Genomic DNA, 24,162 nt, shown 5'->3' with positions numbered 1-24,162 from the left:
GACAAAAAAATCGAATCATTCTCTCTTGTTTATTTCTCAAAAGACTTTTTACAACAAATTACAATGTTTGCATACATAATTAGCTTTCCTTTCCCCCAGTAAATGTGTTCAGAATTGAAAAAATTCATCAGCTATGACATTTACAAAAGCGTAAAGAATGCTGTTAAAATCAAAAGTCTGGGACATTTGTCAGTAGCCATTTAGAAACATTCAGCCTTTTGTTTGGTGTTCAAAGCAGTTGAGGTTTTAAATCAATAAACAAGGCAGCAAACATCTTACCGTAGCTTCACAGTGTCTTATTCTTCGATTTTTCCACATTTTGCCACATTTCAACCACCAACTACAACATGTTTCACTGGGATGTGATGGACTAGACCAGGGATTTGCAGCCTATGGCTCCTTGGACTTTCCACAAAGGAAAGGGTAATGTAGAGAATGATCTTCCCTCAACGTGTGATGCTGTGGTGTGAGAAAGACGGGACACACGTTGAGCTTCCCTCACATTCAACAGGAATGTTCCCTCTTAAGGATTTTGGCTAAAAAAATAACAGAACTAGGAATACAAGTTATCAATTAAAGAGTTAATCTAAAGATCAACTGACAATTAATTTCTTAACAAACTGAGCTTTCTCTTGTATCAAGAGGGCCGACTGCCTTTTCATAACAAACAGGGCTACATTTTTCATAATTTATTCATTTTCCTTCATGATTAAATGCAACATTTTATGATCCAAATTTCAGTTCTTAAGTGTACTGACAAAAATACAAATGTGGGAACCAATTATCATTATTAACTTTGCATTTATGCATAACTTTGTCAAAGGGAATCCCACTAAAATACATTGAAGTTTGTGGTTTTAACATGGTAAAAAGGTTGTAAAACCACATTTTTTTTATGTGTTTTCTTAAATGCAGCAACACCCAAACACTGGAAGCCAAAACGTTTGTGAAGCCTTGCAATAGCCACAGTTCTAAAAATGCACAATTAAAATTAATTTAATGAATCCATCCATAGATCAAAGGTGAGGAATCCATTTGTTTATCATGAAGAGGTAGAGTCAGTTTGCATAATCACCGATCTGAGAACATTAAAAGGCGGCAAAGGTGTGGAACAGTCCATTTTAAGGCATGAATATTTTAAAATATTTCAGTATACAGTGTTTACTACAAATCAGCAGAGATACATTTTACATTAATGCCAGAATGCATTAGCTGCCCTCCTCCTCAAACCATTAGATTTCTTTATATGAGTGAGTAGAGTGAGTATCAGTACTGATTGTTCATTTAATGAGCTGCTGGGCTTCATTAATGGGGATATTTAGACAAAAGAATCTGTTCTGTGAATACTATTCACTTCACAGCCAGAACTCTGTTTCATATTTCAGAAAATTTGATTTCAACATGGAGGCTGATTCAGGGTCTGTCGGTAGAAGCCGCAAATGTTTTTTGTTGCAACAATTAAATACAAATCAACAAATTTTACATCAAATCTAGAAAATTCAAAGAAATATATGTACACACAATATGAATTCATAACAGAAATTAATGTCTACAAGAAATTTGAAAATACTACAATTAGTAGAGCTCCAATAGAGGGGCAGACTGCTCCTTTGCATCGATTTGCGCTGATCTACTGTAGCTGTCGGTTTAAACTCAGCCTGAGCTGCATGTGCACGAATAAGAAATGATTAGATCCTTCTGGTTTTGGAGAAGTACTTAAAGCTGAGAGGTGGTGGCCAGTTGGAGCATCTCATGCATGGAGCTGGAGAAGACGTTAAAGAGCGAGGCTGCATCTGTCTCATGGCAGGACTTCCAAGCTGTGATGGAGATCACAATCCTAAACGATGGAAAGTTGTTTTTTTTATTAGAAGCTGCTACAACACACAGAAGAGGCAATTTTACAAAGTTTTGAACTTCAACAGCACATTACAATACTTTTGGGCAGTTAATTAACAAAAGTCTTCATCTTCACCTGTCGTCTCTGATGCGGTAAAAGAAACCGTAACCATGGTGAACCATCGGCGCCACCGCCCCCATTACTGTTGTGTAGCCCACCAGACTGGACGACAGCACAAAGTTCCCACCGCCGCCACTGCAGACACAAACACAACAACTGAGGATCCAGTTTGAAATCTTGTTCTAGCTCTAAAAGACAACCTGATTTTGATTTCAATATAATATTTGTGTGTGAATTCTCAAAGAACAAGAGTCAGAAAAAAAACAATAAAGTTGAGTGTAAAATTGCAAAACAGACAAAAGGGCAGCATTTAATGCATGAAAAAAAGATTTTGGTGTTTTATGTAATGCAACAAGCAAAAAACATTTAGAAATATTTAGCATGCACCCATGATCAATATTTTTCTCATCCCTACTAAATTAGATATGTAAACAAATTTTAAGGGTTTTTTTGGCTCTAATGGCCTTTATTTTAAAGTGCTAAGACAGGAAAATAGTTAAGAGAGAGGAGGAAGACATGCAGCAAAGGTCACCGGACCGGGAATTAAACCTGCGACAGCCGCATCGAGGACTAAGGCCTCCTTATGTGGGTTGTGCTTAACCACTGCGCCACCACAGCACCCTGATATGGACGATTTTAATTCATTGAAACCCTAAAACTCTAAAATTAAATTTGACCTATTTATTAGGTAGCAAAGCTTGATTTTGGGACACATTTCTTGATTATAAATCAGTGGAACGTCATCCGACTGCTGCAGCAAGAGAGGAAGATGTATAAGTGTGACCGGCGGTACCTCCTGGAGTAAAGCGGGTCAGAGAACAGCTCAGGGGTCGGACGTCCTTCTTCTTTAGCAATGAGATAAAGCCCAAGGAGATGTCTGTCAAAACCTGCAGGCAGTAACACAAACAATGTGAAATACTGAGACAAGCACACACCGGGAGGTTTCACAGACATGTTTCAGAAAGCGCGGATGGATTTCATCATCGACTCAGATCAAAATAAAACAATTTGTGAAAAAATACGCTTTATGGTCCTGTGCTTAAAAACGCAACCACTTCAGCAAAGGTTCCTGTAAACATCCTGCTGTTTGCTGCAGGACAATATTTGACACAACTTGCTTCACCTGTTGCAGCCTCTGAGAAAGCAACAGTTTTGTTTTAGTCAATCTTCTGCAAGGTCACACTTATTGTTTTTTTTTTTAAAGTTTGATTGCTCTGAAGTTTTAATCTGCTTAGGGTCTTACGGAGTTACAATGACGACCGCTTAAAATGAAACTGAAGAGAAATATTGGCATTTATAAATATTATAGTAACTTAAAATATGAACATTTCTCTGTTCTGGAAATGTCTGAATTGAAAGTGAAACAAAAATTGATCATGAAAAAAGATTCAAATATTCAGATATTGGTGCTTAAAACAATTTTTTATTCAACCAGGTCTACTTCAAAGGAAGGAAAGAGGTTACATTTCTGTGAGAAGAAAGCTTCTGGCTGTGCAGGAATCATCAGCAAGAGTCAGAATATCTTCTAATATCTAAGATCTAGTCGCTACCAGTGCAGAGCACTTAGAGATGGCGACTTTTAAAAGTTGGCTTGGTGTCACTGGTCTTTTAAGAAAACCACAGAGGACAAATTAAAATATTGCAGGAAGCACCAGGACTGAAATGAAATCACAAAATCTTCCAAGAGTAACTCTGATCAGTTATCCAGGAGCAATTTGGTGATAAGTGCTTATCTTTTATTACGATGGAGGAACAATGATAGAAGGATCAGATTGGCAGATTAAAGCTAATGTACAATATTTATCATTAAAATGTTTTAAACATTAAGATGTTTTAAATAAATTATGAAAACTTTTGATCACCACAGTGCCAAAAACAGTGTTACATTTATTTAGAAATATCAGGCAATATATAAAGGAATATTTCACAAACTCACCATTTCCGTCTTGAGCCTCGGACATCAGTTTGTTGTGTTTATTAAAAGCCGAGAGCATGGCGGTCCTCCTGCCGTTCGCCTGGGAGAGAACAGGCCAGTTTTATTTATGAAGCACTTCATAAAAAAACAAAAATGCATCAAAACATACAATAAAAACCAAGAGAAGAAAAAGTCATAACTGGAGATGCAGCGATCAAGACTGACGCCAATCATTGATCATCTTTGAAGTCCCATTATTTTTTTTTCAGGATTATTTTTATTAACATATGAAAATATAAATATGTAGTCAGTTCTTTAGTAGAGTTCATAGTTTTAATCCCAACAGAACTTACAATGATTTAAGTCCAAAGAAAAACATTTGATCGTTTAAAAGATAAGAAATTCTGGTTGCATGGAAGCAAAACATGCAGGACGGTGCTGTCTAAATTTATTGGCTAAGTCTTTTTTCTAATTAAAGCAAAATTCTTGACTTATTTTCTACCTGCAAAACAATGAGCTAAGCATGCAACATTTTTTGTGAAGGAGATTATTTTAATCACAGTTGAAACATAAAGAGGGTCTTGTATATTGGTTTGTGGTACTTCTACGCTGACATGAAAATGAAAGCATGAAACAGGGTAATATTCCGTTTCATTATCAGATTTTTTGTTAGAATTTTTTTCTTAAAGTCCCCCATATCCAGGAAATTCATTACTCTAGAAAGATTTAAGTGTTCATCTGGATCAGAGGGCCGCACAGTATCATTCTGACGGCTAGAAATGGCACACAGTCCACAACTTGAGCCTCCCAGAGTTAAATCATTCAAACTCTGGTTTTACAAAAGCAAAATGTCGAATTACATCACATGCAGGGTCCATCATGGCCTTGCACCAGGTCACAGCCTCCCGTGTGCAGGGCCGCATAGTCTCCGTCCTGGCGTGGTAAAACCTGCGCGTCGTTGCCGTCTCATAGCAGCTTCCTGGTCTGGTGAAAACACGAGCACACATTCAGAGTCCAATAGGTTTCAGTTTGAAATACAATGAATAATCGTCAAAGTGTCGCTTGCGTACTTCTTGTGTAATCTTTGGTAAGCTAGCTGCATTGCCAGCTGGATAAAAGTGTCTGGATGCAACTTCTTCTGCTTGATGGCTGACTTTCCAAAAGCTGTGAAGGCGTAGCACACGATCTGAAGGTCCTGGGTCTGAAACAACACAGAGTTAATAATGATCCTCCTCTTTAATAAAATAAGTGCTTTTCCCCCCCATTAGGCTTTCCAAAAGCTCACAGACTCCAGATACTGCTGTTTGGCATGATGAATGTCACTGTAGGCTTTTTCATCCAGAGTAAACAGCAGCTCCTCAGGGAGGGGGATCTGCCTGACCGTGTCTGAGCCCTAACCAGCAAACAAACCAGCAAAAGTTAGAGAATGAGTTCATATGTCCAGAACAGGAGAAACGTTACTGTTTACCTTCCACTGTCCCTCTGTAGCTCTGATTTGCTGGTCAAGATACCAACACATTGACACCAGAACCATCGCATCATATGGTGAGTGCTGCAAGACAAGTTCACAGGAAAGATTTGACATAAATCTACTAGTCACACCTGGAACCTTCCTTCAGCTGGGCTTCAACATGTCCTTCATGTTCAAGGGGCAGTATCATGTAAAACTGACTTTTTTTACATAACATAATCAAAAACAAACCTGGAGTGTTGCCTTGATTCTTTCATGCATATTTGAGAAATCCTTTAATCTCCCTTGGCAACCATTCAGCTTTGTAAAACGCCTGGCTAGACCTAGCCCCGCCCTAACCCCGCCCTCGAGACACAGCTTCAGAGCTTTCGTCTCACAAAGCACCCATCTACCACAATTCTCCCACTCAGCTCCTTCAGACTAGCCAGCAGCAATTAGCAAACACCTGGTGGAACTGCACACCTGCTGAGCTCGTCAGTGCAACGCTGGTAAAACATTATTAAAGGGTTAATAGAGGAGCCATCTTCCTGAAGGTGGAGTTTCAGAAAGAGTAGGAGCTTTTAAAGAGACAGAGGCCCAATTTTAAAGAGTTAATTTACAAAGTAGAATTTATTTTAAGTCATGTTTGATACATATAGCATTTTATATACTTAACAACTGAACGTAACATAGTCACTTAATTGTGCTATAAAATGGAAAACACATAATGCTGCCCCTTTAAAACCGTTCCAGATATCTTTAAAATAAACAACAGTTCAGTCAATTTATAGAGATCAGAAGTCAGATAAAATCCATCCAACTGTTTGTTCAGCGATTCTTTTACCAAATCTATCCAACTTCCCCCTATCCGTCTGGCCCTTCATTCATCTCTGTCCCATGCATGCATTTATTCATCCATCAATCTCTCTGTCCCATCATCCATCCATTTATCAGCTCTGCTTTCAGAGGAGGGATGGATAAAAGTTTAAAGAAAGGTACAGGCAACAAAAGTCTAGAAATAAATGTTTTCATACTCTTATTTTCCATTTTTAGCCAGGCCCAAATCACACATAAACTAAATTGCAGACTGTGTGAAAACTGTGCATTTAAACTTCTAAAAAAGAACCAAGCATGAAAACCTACATCACAGGTGGATCCAAAAGTGCCGTCTGCAAAAGCGATTGAGTTGTAGGATTTATCCCCCCACCGGATGGTCGGGTTGCCTGTAAGCGCCGCCGCCGTCAGCTGCACAGAAAACAGAAAACTCAAATCTCTTTCCTTGTTGTTAGGAAATAACTGAGATTTGAGCATCTCAGACATTTGTGTAGTTCTCTGGAGTCGAGTAGGGTTTGGATTCGTCCAGAGAGATGACAAACAGGCTGCTCTGAATGGTCTCCAGAATCGTCTTATTGTGCGGATCGATGCTGATTAGATGCTCTCTTGCCTAAAAATAAACACAGGAAATACTGATCCTCGGTGACGCTTTGGTAACATAAGATTTTAGAGTGATGACCCATAATGTTGTTTATGTTATTGTCTCTTCAACAACCAGGAGGCGAACCTTCGCCCAGCGAGTCCGCTCATCGGATGTGAGAGCAGAAACTCCGTCTCCTTCTGGCTCTCCTTCACAGCGCTCCTTCACGAAGATCAGCTGCCTACGCATAACCAGGAACAAATTCACAATCAACTTAGATTCACCCATTTTAAATCTGTTCATTTCATAACGGAGCTTTGCATTTTGTGTTGCTGAAAAACTCAGAATAAAGAATAATCTGAGGTTAAAACGAGGGAATAAATTTAGAAAAAGGTTGATTTTCTTCTATCCTAAACTGAAACATAATTATTCAATGAATTTATTCAAGACAAGAAGTACTTAAAGTATTTTAAAATCAATGAGATGCAAAAAAAACGTGCCAGGGTAACAATTTTCAGATTGTAGTGACATTAAATAACCAAATAAACGGTTCAAAAATCAAAAGAAGTTAATAAATGTTGTTGGGTTTGATGGAAGATCTGTGCCTGGCGGTCTGTGTTTGCTTCCCACCTGAGGAGCTCTGGTGGACTGAGGATCTGTCCATCAAACAGTGCATCAAAAGTAAAAATCCGTCCGCGGCACATCACCACCAGGTGGGAAGGACACGGCCCCTCGCTCACTGAGAAACATAATGAAACGAGCGGTGAAGACAAGGGTCAAAGGTTACCGATGTGTCTGAAAGCTGCAGAGCTGCACCTGTTTTGAAGTAGTTACGAATGGTGTCCTTCTTCACTCCAGGAACCTTGCAGGTGCAGTAGAGCATCCTGAACTGATCCATGTCCAACGGGGTTTTCCCAGCTTTCTGGGGAGCGAGTCTCTCCCTGAAGGAGAGGGAGTGAAGACAAATATCTGAGCAGAAAACGTTCTCAACACTAAACCAAAAAAAACGAGTGTATGTGTGAGCATGCCTTACGTGCGGAGCAGGTCCCAGTACTGCAGCGTGTGCCATGTTATAATACTGGTCCTCTGCAGAGAACTTCCTTCAGCAGGAGGCCAGAAATGCTCCAAGTACGGCCCAGGACCTCCAAAGTTTACATTCAGCTGAGAGGGGATTCGGACCTCCAGGTAGGCTGTGTCTAACCACCACTCCTCCAGCTGAGGAAGAGTACACACATTGCTAGCTCACTTCTTAGTAAAGAAGAAGTTATGTTATGGGGCTATGTTCAGCTACAGACCCAGTTCCTCCTTTCTTTGGCTCTCTGCAGCAGTTTCTGGTGTAGCTCTTTTCCAACACCTTCTCTGAATTTCCTCACAATCTCCACTGTAGCATTGAACTCTGCTTCTGATGCAAACGGATGAACTGAGAGAGAAATGAAAAAGAAAACAGTAAAAACACGATTAAAAAAAACCAAAACCAACACTTGTTTTAACTGAGCATCTGAGTTTAGGATTAGTATTTGCTTCATAACTAATTACACAAAGTCATCTGTTCACCTGAGTTTGTATTTGGACAGAGGAGGAAACAAGAAGGACCTGATAATTATGTCTCTTTTTAAACAGGGTGTCCATGCAGGACAGTAAGTCCACACATTAACCTGCTGATAAGCTACCACTGACTCATGGAAAACTGGGAACAGATATATTTTCACCTTTGTCACAGAGGTAGAGGAGACTGATAAATATCATTATACTTTTCTATAAATTAGTAGTTATTTTTGATACACTTAATTAAATTTTAGCACCCACACCCTCTCTGACTGGCATATCAGTCACTCACTGGATTTCAATGTTGCATAATGTTTTCGCTGTGAGCACTATGACTTTGCATATAATGCCTTTCACCAGCTGTGTCTACTGGGTGTGTTTCTACAGTCTTAATATCACTTTGTTTATTTTAGTTCATGTTAGTGCACTTCATAAAGCAACTGCTCTACCTTTATAGCTGTTCAAGGGGAAGTGTGTGTTTTACAGCACAAACAAGTAACTAATATTACCTGCAGTTGTAAATACATTTCAGTCAAATGAGATCTATAAAACTATATTCATTATTCTCTTCCCTGATTACATGTTATGTATTAAAAAAGTAATCTGGAGAGCACAGCCATCCTACCTGCATCCAGGTACTTAGAAAGGCTTCCGTCTAGCAGAGGTACAGGCAGGGGAGGCAAACTGTTCTGGTACTGAAAGGTCCGCTCAGCCAGAGTACCTGCCAATCGACTGGCCATTTCTTCTCTCTGTAACAAGAATTAACATTATACTCTAACAAAGATAAACTTGTTTTTTCCCACTGGAGTAAATGGATGACCGTAAACAGCACTGACTTCCTGCAACATCAGCGGGAGACCTGGAAACTAGGGATGCACCGATGTGAAAATGTAGGCCCCTATTCAATATTTTAAAAAATAGCCAATATACTGTGTAACCCCACTGGAAACACAATGCACGTCAATCACCCAAAAGATCTCTAAATTAGAAACTCCAAAGAATAAAGAAAGAAAGAAAAAAGAAGCTGCTGCTATAGTTAGTTCATTTCAGACTATTTGTATTTTTTTTTGTTATGATTATTATCTATAATATCCTTTTACTACTACTTCATAAGAACTGCTCTGTGGCAAAGTTAGCAGCACAGCAAGACAGTCCTTGGTTTGAATCCTGGACTGGGGTCTCTCTGAATGGAGATAAACACCTGTAATTCCTTTATTTTATGTTGGATTGATGTGTTGAACTTTTTGGAAAGATTAAATTATTCTGATCAGAGTGAGTATCGCCAGGTCAAAAATCGGTACTGGAAAAGCCTAATCGATGCATCTTTATCAACTGCACCACTTCTTAAAATTGCATGTATCCACTTGTCTTTGGTCAGTAAATGTAGGTATAAGCAAACCAGCTAATCAAATAAGTTGCGAAATTTAGCCTTGATGTTCAGAAAAAAATCCATCAAAAACTTGTTATTTCGGTTGTTATTGGAGCAACGTAACTAACCAGGATCAGACGGTCAGTCCTGCAGTAAGGGCTAATGCTACGTTATTTCGCAGCTAGTGCAGTTAGCGACGATAAGTCTGAACAGGAAACTTACTGCTAGCCTAGCTTCTCCGGGATGCGTTGACTTTATTTTACAGCATCGATGCCGGGCATTTGGTTCCTGTCGACGGCTGACCGAGTGAAAGAAGCTCGCTGTGTTGTTGTCTGCAGCTGCTGCTGCGGCTCCAGACAGCGTTCACCTTTACCCCACTCACTCTCCGAGCCAACCAACGGTGTGCCTAGCGCAACTGAGCCGATTCTGTCAGCCTGCTCACTGAAAGGAACGATGAGACGCAACCGCTGAGACGCAACTCAAAACTCCGCTGCTGCCAATCAGCCAGCTGCCTTTTCAAAGCATACATTCAAGAATTAACTCAAAGTGAATATAGAAGATGCTGTTTGTAAATTAGATAATATATTAGTCACACTGCTTAGAAGTATACATGGCTTAAAAAATATCGTATCCAAACGTTCATATTAAAAATATGTAATTCTTATAAATAATATTATACATAAATATGCAAGCATAGTGGTCGGATCAAAACTTGAGGTAATTATTAAACCAGAAGCAATGCAAAGTTAAGAGCTGCAAGGGACGAGAATAAAGCCAGAACTCTCGGTAAGATGAGCCAAATGATTGAATCCCAAAAATGAGCCGGAAGTCCCACTATCAGTGACAGCTCTTGCTATCACTGGTGCGCATGCGCTTGTTGACAAGAGACTTTACACTTTGGGTTTGACCTTTTTTTTTTTTATTAAATATGAGCAGCAAGTATAACCTAATACATTACAGTTAATGGTCTAAAACAAAAGCCAAATTGGAGTCAAAACATGGATAAAAAAATTAGACCATGATAAAATTATACATTTACATATGCAGTCACTTTTGGCTCGGTTGTTCTTAAATCTCAGAATGAGTACCAGATTAACACAAATAAATGTAAGACCAAATTGATGGGACTAGTATAGTATGAAGGCAGCTGCTCATGTCAGCGCCCTTGTTTTTTTTCAACCAAACTGACAAAGTTTGGATCTCCACTGAAGTTGTGTCAAACCACATTGCAGGTGATTTTATTCATGCAGAAAATATAAAAACTCTGCTGGCTTGGCAGGACATTTCAAGAAGATTTTATGTTCTGTAACTGAAAAGCGAAATGGTTTATACTTTCATGTATGTGGAATATTTCTAAATACTCAAAATATATGCATAAAAATATTCCAAGTTATTAGATGCCAATGCAAGTACTAATTATTTCTCCAGTTTTTTCTATTCTTCCTTTGTATTCTGATTTAACAGTGAGAGCTGAGAAACTTTAACTATATCACCTATAACAAGATCAGACAGTGTAGCCGAGTTGCTGCTTCTTGTGCTCATCTAGCGAAAAAAAAAAAAATCAATTCCACTAACACTCAAATAGTTTATGCAGTGAAAAGAAAATCACAAAAAGACCAAAGATGAATTTAATTTCCATTTATGTTAACATTTAATAGTGTTTTTCCTGCTTCGTTTTAATCCAGGTTACAAATTAATGCAGTGTATTAAAGTACATCACAATCAGCAAAGATATGACCTTTAAAGATGCATAGTAGTTTATCAATTGTATTAGTTTGCAGTAAAATAATGTAAAAGAGAAAAAAAAAAAACACAAATTAAGGAATAATTACTGCCTCTAAGAACAGAAGGCAAACAATAGCTGTCTCAGTAAATTATTTAGTAAAGTCTTCTTTTCTTTTTTTTTTGCATTAGTCAAGCTTTATTAGATTCTTGCAAAGTTTACACCCCATATTTGCTGAAAAGCTCCTTAGCATGCTTGATATAGGCAGCCATCGCGTCCGCTTTGGACATTCCTGAACCAGAGGAGAGACAAATTAGTTGCACCGAAAACAAAATGTGTAGCAGTTTATTTCCGTTGAAGCATTTGCAACCAGATAGGTTTCCAATTCTACCTTGCATAAGTATTCTTGAACATTTTCACATTTTACTGTATTACAACTACACACCTCACTGCATTTTTAATGGATGGACCAACACAAATACACGTTACCTTTCCTGGATTCCCAAGCTTCCCACTTTGCTTTTCCTTTTAGGTCAGTTAGCCCCGGCTTGTCTAAAGGAAACAAAGGAAAAGCATTGAAGAAAATGTTGATTTAGCTCACATAAACTAAGTCGCATACCTATGTTAACGTCTCCAACCATGGCCTGTTTATACAGACTGTACAGGATCAGTATCTCGTCATCTGTAGGCTTCGTTTTCATATTCTTCACCTGGTCTGCCACTTTCTTGAACTCTTCCTGCAGATCCACAGACAGTTCAGAGAGGTCATTCAGAACATGGGAAAAACAGGGAAATATTTCATATTTCATAAATAGTCAAATCAGAGCAATCTGTGAGTGTACCGAGAAGGAGCACAGGATGTAGAAATGTGCATGCTAGTGAGCCACAACCAACACGGATTTGTAGTCAAGCCACAAGGCAAAGTGAGGGAAACTGATTGTTGCACAAGTAGGAGTTAAACAAAGGGCTTTCTATTCAGGCCTCTGATGCTTTTGTGCTTGCTTGAATAATCTGCTTTACAAAAGATCCGGGACATGGCAGAACAGATAATTATGGTGCCCCTTTTAAGGAGAAATCTACCCCCCCCACTAATACTCCTGAAACCATGACAAACAGAGGACTTGCATGTTGTAGTAAGGTTTTCCTTTTAGCTCAAGCAGTTTTGAGGGCAATAAATCCAGCTGCAGCGTCAGGACCTCAGAACCAGCACACGAGCAGATCAGACATTATTTCCCTTACACTGAGCTATAGCGACATAAAGCTATCGCTGTCAGAATGGAAATAAGCAGCAGCTACACGGCAGAATAGCAATTAAACGCACCTTACACATCAATTAAATGCAGTCAGAGAAAGAGCGGGTTTTACCTCGACGGACATGTTGGCTGGTGCAGGACGACTCACAGCCGGAGGTTTTTATTCGGTCACTTCGTGAGCAGCTGCTGTAATTGCAACACAGCTGAGCGATGTGATATTTATGAGCCAGATAAGTAGCAGCGGCCTGTCGAGGTCGGAGGAGGAGGAGAGTGAAGGGGCTGAAGAGCTCAGAGCTGATTGGCTGGAGGTCACTGCAACACACAGCAAACACAAGCACAAGGAAACATGACGACGAAAGCGAGTGGATCAAATAAAACAATTGAAGTTAAACAGGGTTTAATGCAATTTAATTGAAACTTTAATAACTGTGTAAAAACAGAAAATATAACCACCCTACTTTTACTTTTGAATTTGGGTGATGTTAAACACAAATAATCATCGGACCTTTAACCAGCCACGAAGGCAAACTGCATATCTAATCAGATTTTCATAACCATCCCACAATAATAATTGTTCAACATAATCGACTTAAATGCGCATGTGCCAGGACAGGGTGCCCTCAGAAAGGTTAAATAGTGTGAGCAGATGGGGACAATTTGCAATTAAAGATCTTTTAAAACAGATCTTTTAAAAAATAAATAAATAAATAAATAAATACATAAATAAATTTGGTAACCGAAATACAACATAAGCTAAAAAATAGTTAAATGTTTTTGTGACAGATCAGAACGAAAAATGCATATCTTAATTCTACACTCGCATTTGTAACTGAAATATAGCAGAGAAAATACGTTAGTTCATCTTCGTACACTCAAAACGTTCCTGTAACGGACACATAACAGAAAGACACAATAAATTACAAGTTAAAACACTCATCTTAAGCTGCAGTCAAAGACTATGTGCACTGCTCCATATTTTACCAGAGAAAGAAAAAAAACAACACATGTTCAAGTGTCTTTAAAACACATAATTACTTACAAAGACGAAAGTTTTCTACCGGAACAAAGAGTTGGTGCGCTCAGCGTTTTTACTTTCTAACAGCCTGAATTCTCGTTGTCATGGTAACAGCAGAGAAGCGTGTTAAAGATAGTTAGTTGCTAAGACTGCTCACTCGGTCATGTTTCTGCAAATATAAAGACCATTTGTAATACATATGCCACACTGATTGAATTTCAACATTTTTTTTGCCATTCTAAGCATGAATTTAGTCATACAATTGGTTTACTATGAACTAATTTATCAACTTATCAATGTAACGCATTTTCATTACAAACTAATTTACAGCAGCACAATAACAATAAAATAAATGTTATTATTAATGTAACTCATTAATCAATGAATCAATCAATAACAAGATAAATATATAGATTGAGTACAATCAATATATTTACAAATATATTTTGTTTCATTATTATCTTTTTTTTTTTTTACCCCTTCCAGGGGGTCTATTGTGGGCTCTAGTGTCCCTTATGTGACAGTGGGCTGACAGGAAACGGGGAAGAAGAGAGAAGACATGCGGCAAATATCGTCTGGTCCGGGAGTCGAACCCGTGACAGCCATCGAGGACTCAAGGCCTCCAAATATGGGTCGCGCTAACCACTACGCCACCACGGCACACACCTCATTATAATCTTTTAATCATGACTGGAAATCAAAAACATTTCAAAGGAAAAATAATTGAAACTATGAATAATATAGGAAATAGCGCCACTTTTAGGAAACAACTTAAGACCCACTTTTTTAAACTTGCTTTTTAGCTTAATACTGTGTTTTATTGTTTTGTATGTTGCTTTTAATTTATTTTATTTTTTACACTTTGTGCAGCACTTTGTGACCCTGGTCTGTAAAAGCGCTATAGAAATAAAGTTTACTTACTTACTTACTTACACCATTTCCAAATAAGTATGGGACTGACCTCTCCCACTTTCTGCAAATCAAAAAACATTGGCATCAATCAACTCGACTGCATTTGTGCTGGTTTGTGAAGCAAACATTTTTGTTTGTGCTGCTTTGGCTTTGAAGATATTAAAGAAAGTTTAAAGGTCAGAGGTCAACCAGCCGCCCACTGTCCCCTTTTTTACAAAATCAAACTGACTAAAAGTAGTCAGGTTGATTGACACTGATTTTGTTTGATTTGCAGAAGGTGGGTTGGGCAGATTGACCTTTTGTGACCTCTGGAAACATTTCTTAATATCTTTAAAATGATAGCAGCACAAACAAAAATTGTTGCTACGCAAACTTAGGACAAACCATTTTTGTCTGATTTGAAGAAAGATACATTCATTTGACAGCATAAGAGTTGAATTAATTTTTGCTGTAAGATGATCTAAAATGAGTTTTAAAACATTCTCATGAAGTCCAGCAGTTAATTATATGCGGAAAGCCTCTGTTTAATATTGTGATGTCACATAGGCTGATGTGTCATCAGGCGCTTTTGGAGCTTTTGTCAATAAGAGACGAGTTCCACTCAGATTTCTCACTTTTGTTGCAATTCAGTTCAAGGAGAAAGTCAGATTTCGAAGACCTGATAGCTCAACTAAACCATGGTGGAACACGGTAAAAGTAAGTATTTTGTTTTTTAATTTAGTGACAAAGAAACCAGATCTAATTTTTGTGTAAGATTTCTGAGGAAATTGTGATGGCAATGTTAGAGATAGTTTACACACAATAGGCTGTGAGTAATCTGATTTTTAGCACAACATCAAATAATTTTAGTTACTTTTGAGTCTCCGTTACTCATGTGTCCTTGGCTCATAGTCACAAGATTTCCCCCCCAATTGGCTCAATCTGCAGTGCTCCAAAATATTTTTCTGCCTGTATAAGTCATGAAACATGAGTGTCCCAACTCTAAGAAGCCATATATAAAACACAAATGCACCTCAGCAATTGAGGAGGTGAATCAACATAAAATGCAAACCCATTTTCTGTTTAAGGTTGTGAGAAATCTGTTTTTGAGCTCAAATCATTTCAGTTACTTTTGAGGCAAATATCAAAAGTCTCAGTTTGCTTCTAGCACCTTTTTTTTTTTTTTTTTTTTTTGCATATTTGACAACTTCATTGAGTAAACATGAAAACAGCATCAAAATAGTGAGAGGTTTTACACATTTTTAAGCCAGTTTATGGTTTTCTCACTTTACATATTAAATTCACTGTGATAAGAGATTAATAATCTGATCAGCTAGTGATCTGGCCTGAAATCTGACTTTGTAACTGACTTTGTAAAGACCGTTACAAAGTTGGCCTTCTGTCCTGGGGCGACCCTCACCTGTTTGGCGTCCTGGGCGAAGCCCCCACTCCCCAAACTGTACTCAATATTAACAATTTGCTAAATTGCAATGTTTAAGGACTTCAGCACTTAAATTTTGATTTTACTTTCACTCTGGGCATAAACAAAAATAATCTGCAAACCCAAATTTAAATAATTAACCTTAGACTAGTGAACATGCTTTGCAAAAATACTTCTCCTTAACATTTTTTTCTTTGCAATTAGTTATCAGACCGAATAAAATACATAAAATAGCTTCAAAATCACAAACTTCTGCATGTTTGGGGGAAACCAATTTGTTCCACAGTTTAACCAGGTGCCTAGCCTTCAAGACAATACACAGGGCAAACCTGACCCACCTCAACAGGTGTTACGTCAATTCGCGTTTCCCCATCAGATACGGTTCCCCCAGCGCTCATAACAAGCACGCGCGTAACAAGCACGCGCTTGTTCAGAGCGTTCATCTACAGAACTACGGACACCGTGAAAGCTCAAACAACTTGTTTCAGCGAAGTTGTCCCAGTTATCTATATCTATCTATCTATCTATCTATCTATCTATCTATCTATCTATCTATCTATCTATCTATCTATCTATCTATCTATCTATCTATCTATCTATCTATCTATCTATCTATCTATCTATCTATCTATCTATCTATCTATCTATCTATCTATCTATCTATCTATCTATCTATCTATCTATCTATCTATCTATCTATCTATCTATCTATCTATCTATCTATCTATCTATCTATCTATAGTGTATATATATATATATATATATATATATATATATATATATACTGTATGTGTATATACAATGTGTGTGTGTATTTAAGATGCTTTGTGTCAGTCAGCAATCCCTCTTCCATGTGTTTGTTTTTTCTCTTTTTGTGCAGCTCCATTGAAACGAAGCCTTCGTTTAATGAATAATGGATACTACGACTCTAATGGGAAACCAACAATTTCCTACCGAGAGACGAGAGTCAGGTATAATATATAAGCTTTTTTTTATCCCTTAAGTTTAACAGTCATCTGCTGATCAATGCACATATTTTAACACTTGTATTTTTTCCATCTTGTGCCAGGAGTAGGACAAAAAGACGCCCAGTTTGCAGTAAAATGCAAGATAACCACCAAGAGAATGATTTGCTTTTCACTGTAAAAGATGGGATTATCAGTCCGTTACAACGTAATGGGATCATCTTTGTCATCTTGCTCTTGTCTGGTAACTACTCTCCTTCCACAAACAAACAATTTGAAAGTTTTGTAGAAAGTCTGTATTTTCTATGTTATGTCACTGACTGTCATCTTCTGCTCATGTTCATCAGGATGTAGCTGCATATTTTCTGCTCTGCACTTAAGACCTTCAGAGTCAATAGTTTCACTAACTCCAGTGGACATGGTAGGTTTTCTCTTCCTAATCTTAACTCTGATTTAAATATCCTGAACAAACTTGAGAACAAGCTGTTAATTTCAATGTTGTGTCAAACTTTCTGTCTCTGGATAAGGATCAAGAAAAGCTCCCAGAGGGTTTCCACGAAGATCTGCAGGAGGTGATGCAGAAACTTGAATACCTTCTACCACCAGCGGATCTGTTGCCCAACTTTGCTCTGGAGTCTCAAGGTGAGCTATTAGAAAGAAGATCATAAACCAGATTGCAAATTTTCAGTATTAAGGTTTCTTAACTCACTATTTCTGTTTTTTGTGCAGGTGCCAGACTTGTGCACACGATGACCTCAGGAGCATTTGAGAGCAACAGACCATGCAGATTCTTTGGGATGCCTTTACAAGAAGAACCTATAGGCCCAAACATTGTCATTCAGGTCTGTACAACACTCAGAACATTAAATGAATATTAGGCAAAGTGGTGTTTCTTTTTGATAAAATACATAACGATTTCCTTTTCTCTTAGTCTTGGTACCCCACCTAAACTTTGTTTTATACTCTGACTTCAGGGAAGAACTCACCTGAATCCTGGACAATGCTGGGCCTTTGCAGGATTCCCAGGACGTTTATCCGTCCAACTGTCCCATAAAGCTACTGTCACTCATGTGTCGCTGGGTCATATTCCTAAGATAATATCCCCATCTTCCAGAATCTCCAGTGCTCCGAGGGAATTCTCTGTCTATGTAAGTCAAGCAACACCACATGTATCACATATGTGTCCACCTATACTGTGGATGAAGGGGCTTTAAAATGTTAGCAATGATTTAGTAACATATCACCTGATCTCATGCAAACTTTCTGTTTGCACAAATGAATTTTCTGCTTATCTCTGCATATGATGTTTTTAGATACACCAACTAACTTTCATATATATAGAAAGAACAGGATAATGAACTGCATTTCTATCTAATTTTCTCTCAGGGAAAGAAGGACATAAACAATGAGGAGAGTTTCTTGGGAACTTTTCAATATGAAGAAGATGGCAGCAGGATACAGACCTTCAAAATTCCTGTAAATATGTCAAATTAATGTTTTATTAACCAAATACAACAGTTCTTACAGAAGCCCAGAGTGACTGATCCTGTTATAAATATTGGTAATCAATCTGTTATCACAAAACAATCGTTTTTGTTGCCTCACGATAAGAAACAAATGAAAATAAACCTCAGTGTTACTGGATAACATTTTGTTTTCTGGTTAGGAAGATATTAGTATAATTCCATGGTATCTTCAAAAATCTATGCAAAATATATTTACAGTAAGGACAGTTGAACTAGGCTTCCATTCACTTTATTCAGATCTCCTATGTTTCCATTGTCTTGTCTATTTGTAGCTATGGATTATTAATCTAACCCTAATAATTTGTATCTCTCTTGGCTCACAGGATTATAAAACTGACTCCTTCACCCATGTGAGCCTACAGGTGAACAGCAACTGGGGCCATCCAGACTACACATGCCTCTATAACTTTAGAGTGCATGGAGAACTTGCTGCATGAAGAGGACACCGTCTTTCATATATGTATTGTATTTGTTTAATGTTTATTTAATTTAGCAAAAACATTAATTTACAGAGAGAAACACAGTTCTCACAGCAACTAGCTGCTGTCAGACCCTGGGAAGCGGTGGCTGGTGTCAGAGCCTGGACCTCGCTAGCCTCTGGTGGCTGGTGTCAGTGTCTGGGCCTCGCTAGCCTCTGGTGGCTGGTGTCGGTGTCTGGGCCTCGCTAGCCTCTGGTGGCTGGTGTCGGTGTCTGGGCCTCGCTAGCCTCTGGTGGCTGGTGTCAGTGTCTGGGCCTCGCTAGCCTCTGGTGGCTGGTGTCAGTGTCTGGGCCTCGCTAGCCTCAGGTGGCTGGTGTCGGTGTCTGGGCCTCGCTAGCCTCTGGTGGCTGGTGTCAGTGTCTGGGCCTCGCTAGCCTCTGGTGGCTGGTGTCAGAGTCTGGACCTCGCCAGTCTCTGGTGGCTGGTGTCAGAGTCTGGACCTCGCTAGCCTCTGGTGGCTGGTGTCAGAGTCTGGACCTCGCCAGTCTCTGGTGGCTGGTGTCAGAGTCTGGACCTCGCTAGCCTCTGGTGGCTGGTGTCAGAGTCTGGGCCGCGGTAGTCTCTGGTGGCTGGTGTCAGTGTCTGGGCCTCGCTAGCTTCTGGTGGCTGGTGTCAGTGTCTGGGCCTCGCTAGCCTCTGGTGGCTGGTGTCAGTGTCTGGGCCTCGCTAGCCTCTGGTGGCTGGTGTCGGTGTCTGGGCCTCGCTAGCCTCTGGTGGCTGGTGTCAGTGTCTGGGCCTCGCTAGCCTCAGGTGGCTGGTGTCAGTGTCTGGGCCTCGCTAGCCTCTGGTGGCTGGTGTCAGTGTCTGGGCCTCGCTAGCCTCTGGTGGCTGGTGTCAGAGTCTGGACCTCGCCAGTCTCTGGTGGCTGGTGTCAGAGTCTGGACCTCGCTAGCCTCTGGTGGCTGGTGTCGGTGTCTGGGCCTCGCTAGCTTCTGGTGGCTGGTGTCAGAGTCTGGACCTCGCTAGCCTGAGGTGGCTGGTGTTGGTCTCTGGACCTCGCCAGTCTCTGGTGGCTGGTGTTAGAGTCTGGACCTCGCTAGCCTCAGGTGGCTGGTGTCAGTGTCTGGGCCTTGCTAGTCTCTGGTTTCTGGTGTCAGAGTCTGGGCCTTGCTAGTCTCTGGTGGCTGGTGTCAGAGTCTGGACCTCGCTCGCCTCTGGTGGCTGGTGTCAGAGTCTGGGCCTCGCTAGCCTCTGGTGGCTGGTGTCAGTGCCTTGGCCTCGTCAGTTCCTGGTGGCTGGTGTCAGAGTCTGGGCTTGGCTAGTTGCTGGTGGTTGCTATTGGTGTCTGGGCCTTGCCAGTGGCTGCTGCCTGGTGTCAGAGCCTTGGCCTCGCCAGTGGCTGCTGCCTGGTGTCAGAGCCTTGGCCTCGCCAGTTTCTGGTGTCGGAGCCTTGGCCTCGCCAGTGTCTGGTGTCGGAGCATTGGCCTCCCCAGTGTCTGGTGTCGGAGCCTTGGCCTCCCCAGTGGCTGGTGTCGGAGCTTTGGCCTCGCCAGTAGCTGGTGTCGGAGCCTGGATCTCGTCAGTGTCTGGTGTCGGAGCCTCGATCTCGTCAGTGGCTGGTGTCGGAGCCTTGGCCTCCCCAGAAGCTGGTGTCGGAGCCTTGGCCTCCCCAGTGGCTGGTGTCGTAGCTTTGGCCTCGCCAGTGTCTGGTGTCAGAGCCTTGGCCTCGCCAGTGTCTGGTGTCGGAGCCTTGGCCTCCCCAGAAGCTGGTGTCGGAGCCTTGGCCTCCCCAGTGGCTGGTGTCGGAGCTTTGGCCTCGCCAGTAGCTGGTGTCGGAGCCTGGATCTCGTCAGTGGCTGGTGTCAAAACTGTGTTTTTCTTCTTTCAGAGATCCTGTTACAGCTTTGTTTTAATGTGTTTCTTTTTGTGTGTGTGTTTTTTATTTTTGCCCTCTTGAAGCCAGTCAGCCTCGGCAGATGGCTGTTCATCCTGAGCCTGGTTCTGCTGGAGGTTTCTTCCTTTTAAAGGGAGTTATCCTCTCCACTGTTGCCTTGTGCTTGCTCAGGATGGGGGATCCCTTGGATTAAACATCCATCGCGATCGGCTGGTGACCCCTCCGCAGAATCGCCACCTTAACGTGGTGGAGGGGTTTGAGTATCCCTATGAACCAGATGGAGATTTTGTCTTGAGGTTCAGCCTTTAGTGAGGTTTCCTAGGACAGGATGCCATTGGGGAGGGATCAGACTAAGAGCGATTCAAGATTTTCAGTGAAGGACTACCAAAGGGATCAGGCAGTTAGGAAATGGACAGGATAGAATATTTCTTCCTGTGATTTCTTTGAGATTTTTCTTGCACTTCCTTCCTTACTTAGATATTTTCTCTGTATGGATGACCATGTGTGTGTGTTTGATCTGGGCAGTTTAAATAAACTCATGGTAAGTCTGTCTAACTTCCAGTGCAATCTTGATAAAACCTATCAAAATTGCAGGTTATCTATTAAGATCCTGATAGATTTGCAGTGCAGATAAAACCTGCACTGCACTGAAGGTTTGGTCTGCAGTTCTCAAGTTAATGCACTACTCTGCTATGCATTGCTATGGCAGGCCCCAGCTAGAACATTTCTGTAGAAATTTAAATAGGGCGTGCCAAAGTGTGCCTTTTGGTTGGAACTCAGAAAGAAAATATCTAAAATAATTATTTTATGGAAAAGGCTAATGTTAGTGCACCCCCTCTTCTCCCACCAAACATGAATCCTGAATAATTGCTGCCCCAGTTTATTTGATTTGGTGTGTAAAACCTTGACAATAATGCTCCAGAGTCTTGTCTGCTCGTCTTATCAGTAATTGTCATGCTGCTACCATGACGCTAGTGGGCGCTGTTTCTGACTGTAAACTTTTAAATTCAAACAAGATGGCAGCGCCCTGTGAGTCCGTGCAGGACTGAAGACACGAATCCAACATTAAAAAAATAAAGATAAACTAAGCGTGACGACATAAATGCAGGTATGTTTAAAACAGTAACATACTTCTTTTATGTGTTTTATATCGTTAACGTGTGAAAGGACAGCGAAAGGTAACGTTAGTTTATTTAAATCAGAAATATGTCGATATAAACCCATTTTAAAACTGTCTCAGAATTACAGCTTCTGAAGCCTGCAGTAACAAACCTCAACAAAGACAATAGGAAATTTTTTATAACGATAAATTGTATATATTGTTCCTACACAGGATCAGTAACGAAGTGGCGTTTAATATAGAATTGTTGAGCAATAATTTGATATAAAATAACTTATGGTTTTCTCAATAACAGCTGAAGCCTGCAGTTACAAAACCCAAGAAAGGGAAATAAATCCTATATATATAACGATTAACTTTATTTTATTTTGTTCTGTTCAGACATGTGGCATTTAAGTTGAAGTTTCAGAAAACTATTTATCCGAGTCAGGTCAGAGAAACAGAAAAAATATAAACTCTTATATATTATGTTCTATCTATCTAGATGACATATTTATTTATCTATCTAGTCAAACTGTTGATGGCCTCAAAGCAAAGATGGCCACAAACTTTATGAGTTTTAATGACTCCTGGTGCAAAAGAAGCCTCGTTTTGAAACAGGAGAGGCTTATTCATCAAATTTGTGTTACTGTCATGGGAACAGAGAAAATTATACAGGTTGAGGAAAGAATGGATTCATTTAATTAGGAGCAAATCAGCAATGGTTGAGAAATAAGACAAAATAAGACTAAAAATATACTTAGGAATCCAGAGACAGACTCAAAACATTACATAAAGATCATAGTGAGGAATGTTGCTGAAAATACAGAAAAGTTTCTGTGTTAAGTTGATTTTTCTTGTTTTGCGATCTAGATGAGCCATGACATCTGCAGCAAAACCATCTAAGAAAGCTCTCAAAAAGCAGGTCCGAAGTAAGGCCTCCTTTACGTCACCCTTCAGTGCAAAATGGAGCCCACTTTTACCGAAAGACAAGGATTTCATCCTGAGAACATTAAAGGACAAAATAATTGCCACAGGCCTGAAGAAGGAAGAGGTGAAAATGCCTCACCAGTGGAGGAAAAAGAAGGAGAATAAACCAGATGTTGCTGTGGAGCCTGTTCCCCAGGCGAGTGAGGAGGCGCAGGGGCCCAATCCGACCAGAAACGGCTGGACAGATACGGCGGCCAGACGGCAGCTGGCCATCGGCATCAACGAGGTCACCAAGGCCCTAGAGAGGAACCAGCTCCGGCTGCTGCTTGTTTGTAAGTCCGTCAGACCGCAGCTCATGACGAACCACCTGATCGCTCTGAGCGCAACGAGAGGCGTGCCGGCCTGCCAGGTGCCCCGCCTGAGCGAGAGCGTGGCGGAGCTCCTGGGGCTCAAAAGCGTCCTCTCTCTGGGGTTCAGGCGGTGTTCTTCTGAAGACCAGGAGATGTTCAGAGACACGGTGGATGCCATTATACCCAGAGTGCCTTCACTGGAAGTTGATTGGCTGACAGATGAAGCAGCTGCAGTGCCAGCTGAACTCACGGCTGACCTGGAAGAGGAGGGAGAGGAGCAGATGGAGGAGGAGGAAGGTGGGAGAAGAGCACAAAAACGGAAACTGGAGATTGAATCTGAAATCACAGACTCTGCCTTATCCTGCACTCTGCGGCCTCTGAAAGTAAAGAGAATTGTTCCAAACCCCGATAAGAAAAGAAAAACAAAACTGAAGAAACAGAAATGAAAGATCTTCACCTGTTTCTTCTGTTGTTTTATTTTGTTTGCATATTGTTGGAACTTTGACAGCCATCGAAACAGCTTTAACCATATCAGTTTTGATAAAAGTTGAGCTTTCAATTAATTAATCTGATCTTTTTACAGTTTTGTGATAAAACATTATAGTTTTCATCTGTATCTTTACGGCATTTCTTCTTTCATGAATCTTGTTTATAATGCTTAAAAGTTGTTTTGCAGAATCTAATAAAATACAGTTCTGTTCAAGTTAAGAATGGATGCATTGTGTTTTATTTCTAAAGTTTTCTTGCATGAAATGTGTGTAATCTTAAAAATCTCAAAGGAGCATGTTGTGATCTTAGAGTTCATAAAAGTATATTTATGAATATATATGAATTTATTACATATATATGTAATAAATATATATTACATATATATGTAATATATATTTATTTTATTATATTGCCAATAATAAAGTACTTAGTTATGCAATAGTCATTATTTAACCTTAAATGTGCTGTTAGTACCAGATAACCACATTGTGTTTTTAATCTGCTATCCAAACGTTTC

General features: G+C 40.1%; 4 protein-coding genes across 5 annotated transcripts; 2 read left to right on the top strand and 2 right to left on the bottom strand.

Moving 5' to 3' along the window:
* Positions 1-15: 15 nt before the first annotated feature.
* Positions 16-10,041, bottom strand: crot (carnitine O-octanoyltransferase). 2 transcript variants are annotated; one of them, XM_005809109.2, is made up of 17 exons: positions 9,873-10,040; positions 8,907-9,030; positions 8,032-8,156; positions 7,770-7,951; positions 7,553-7,677; positions 7,367-7,475; positions 6,884-6,977; positions 6,641-6,766; positions 6,466-6,567; positions 5,341-5,424; positions 5,158-5,265; positions 4,943-5,073; positions 4,733-4,856; positions 3,894-3,972; positions 2,751-2,844; positions 1,973-2,092; positions 16-1,837 (listed from the first exon to the last, which is right to left on the bottom strand). In XM_005809109.2, exons 2-17 carry the CDS (start codon positions 9,019-9,021, stop codon positions 1,717-1,719), a joined length of 1,839 nt encoding a protein of 612 aa, XP_005809166.1. In that variant the 5' UTR covers positions 9,022-9,030; positions 9,873-10,040; the 3' UTR covers positions 16-1,716. The 2 variants fall into 2 exon arrangements, with proteins under 2 accessions (XP_005809166.1, XP_023186671.1); XM_023330903.1 differs by having other exon boundaries at positions 1,782-1,874; positions 9,873-10,041.
* Positions 10,042-11,263: 1,222 nt separating this feature from the next.
* acbd7 (acyl-CoA binding domain containing 7) lies at positions 11,264-13,723 on the bottom strand. Its single transcript, XM_005809110.3, has 5 exons — positions 13,666-13,723; positions 12,739-12,938; positions 11,993-12,110; positions 11,863-11,925; positions 11,264-11,665 (listed from the first exon to the last, which is right to left on the bottom strand). The coding sequence occupies exons 2-5, from the start codon at positions 12,748-12,750 to the stop codon at positions 11,592-11,594; spliced, it is 267 nt and encodes an 88-aa protein (XP_005809167.1). The 5' UTR covers positions 12,751-12,938; positions 13,666-13,723; the 3' UTR covers positions 11,264-11,591.
* Positions 13,724-16,931: 3,208 nt separating this feature from the next.
* On the top strand, positions 16,932-18,152 carry LOC111608093 (SUN domain-containing protein 5-like). Its single transcript, XM_023330640.1, has 6 exons — positions 16,932-16,944; positions 17,043-17,182; positions 17,286-17,359; positions 17,466-17,580; positions 17,668-17,780; positions 17,913-18,152. The coding sequence occupies exons 2-6, from the start codon at positions 17,077-17,079 to the stop codon at positions 18,150-18,152; spliced, it is 648 nt and encodes a 215-aa protein (XP_023186408.1). The 5' UTR covers positions 16,932-16,944; positions 17,043-17,076.
* A 3,620-nt stretch (positions 18,153-21,772) lies between these two features.
* rpp38 (ribonuclease P/MRP subunit p38) lies at positions 21,773-23,859 on the top strand. Its single transcript, XM_023330471.1, has 2 exons — positions 21,773-21,885; positions 22,750-23,859. Exon 2 carries the CDS (start codon positions 22,757-22,759, stop codon positions 23,600-23,602), a length of 846 nt encoding a protein of 281 aa, XP_023186239.1. The 5' UTR covers positions 21,773-21,885; positions 22,750-22,756; the 3' UTR covers positions 23,603-23,859.
* The last annotated feature ends 303 nt before the right edge of the window (positions 23,860-24,162 follow it).

This window comes from Xiphophorus maculatus, chromosome 3, assembly GCF_002775205.1.
Source record: "Xiphophorus maculatus strain JP 163 A chromosome 3, X_maculatus-5.0-male, whole genome shotgun sequence".
In the NCBI taxonomy this organism is placed as follows: Eukaryota; Metazoa; Chordata; class Actinopteri; order Cyprinodontiformes; family Poeciliidae; genus Xiphophorus; species Xiphophorus maculatus.
The sequence above is the reverse complement of the archived record's forward strand: the minus strand, read 5'-3'. Positions and strand labels throughout refer to the sequence as shown.

Bases quoted from the DNA above. Each gene is read 5' to 3' on its own strand.
- acbd7 (XM_005809110.3), bottom strand. The intron at 11,926-11,992 runs GTATGCGACTTA...TGTTTCCTTTAG, and splicing joins GGTTGGAGACGTTAACATAG to ACAAGCCGGGGCTAACTGAC. The intron at 11,666-11,862 runs GTAACGTGTATT...CCTCTGGTTCAG, and splicing joins AGCTTGGGAATCCAGGAAAG to GAATGTCCAAAGCGGACGCG.
- rpp38 (XM_023330471.1), top strand. From the start codon at position 22,757: ATGACATCTGCAGCAAAACCATCTAAGAAAGCTCTCAAAAAGCAGGTC.
- crot (XM_005809109.2), bottom strand. From the start codon at position 9,021: ATGGCCAGTCGATTGGCAGGTACTCTGGCTGAGCGGACCTTTCAGTAC. The intron at 7,678-7,769 runs GTAAGGCATGCT...CCTCTCCTTCAG, and splicing joins TACTGGGACCTGCTCCGCAC to GGAGAGACTCGCTCCCCAGA. The intron at 2,845-3,893 runs GTGAGTTTGTGA...TACTGCCTGCAG, and splicing joins CGAGGCTCAAGACGGAAATG to GTTTTGACAGACATCTCCTT.
- LOC111608093 (XM_023330640.1), top strand. From the start codon at position 17,077: ATGCAAGATAACCACCAAGAGAATGATTTGCTTTTCACTGTAAAAGAT. The intron at 17,183-17,285 runs GTAACTACTCTC...CATGTTCATCAG, and splicing joins TGTCATCTTGCTCTTGTCTG to GATGTAGCTGCATATTTTCT. The intron at 17,781-17,912 runs GTCTGTACAACA...CTCTGACTTCAG, and splicing joins GCCCAAACATTGTCATTCAG to GGAAGAACTCACCTGAATCC.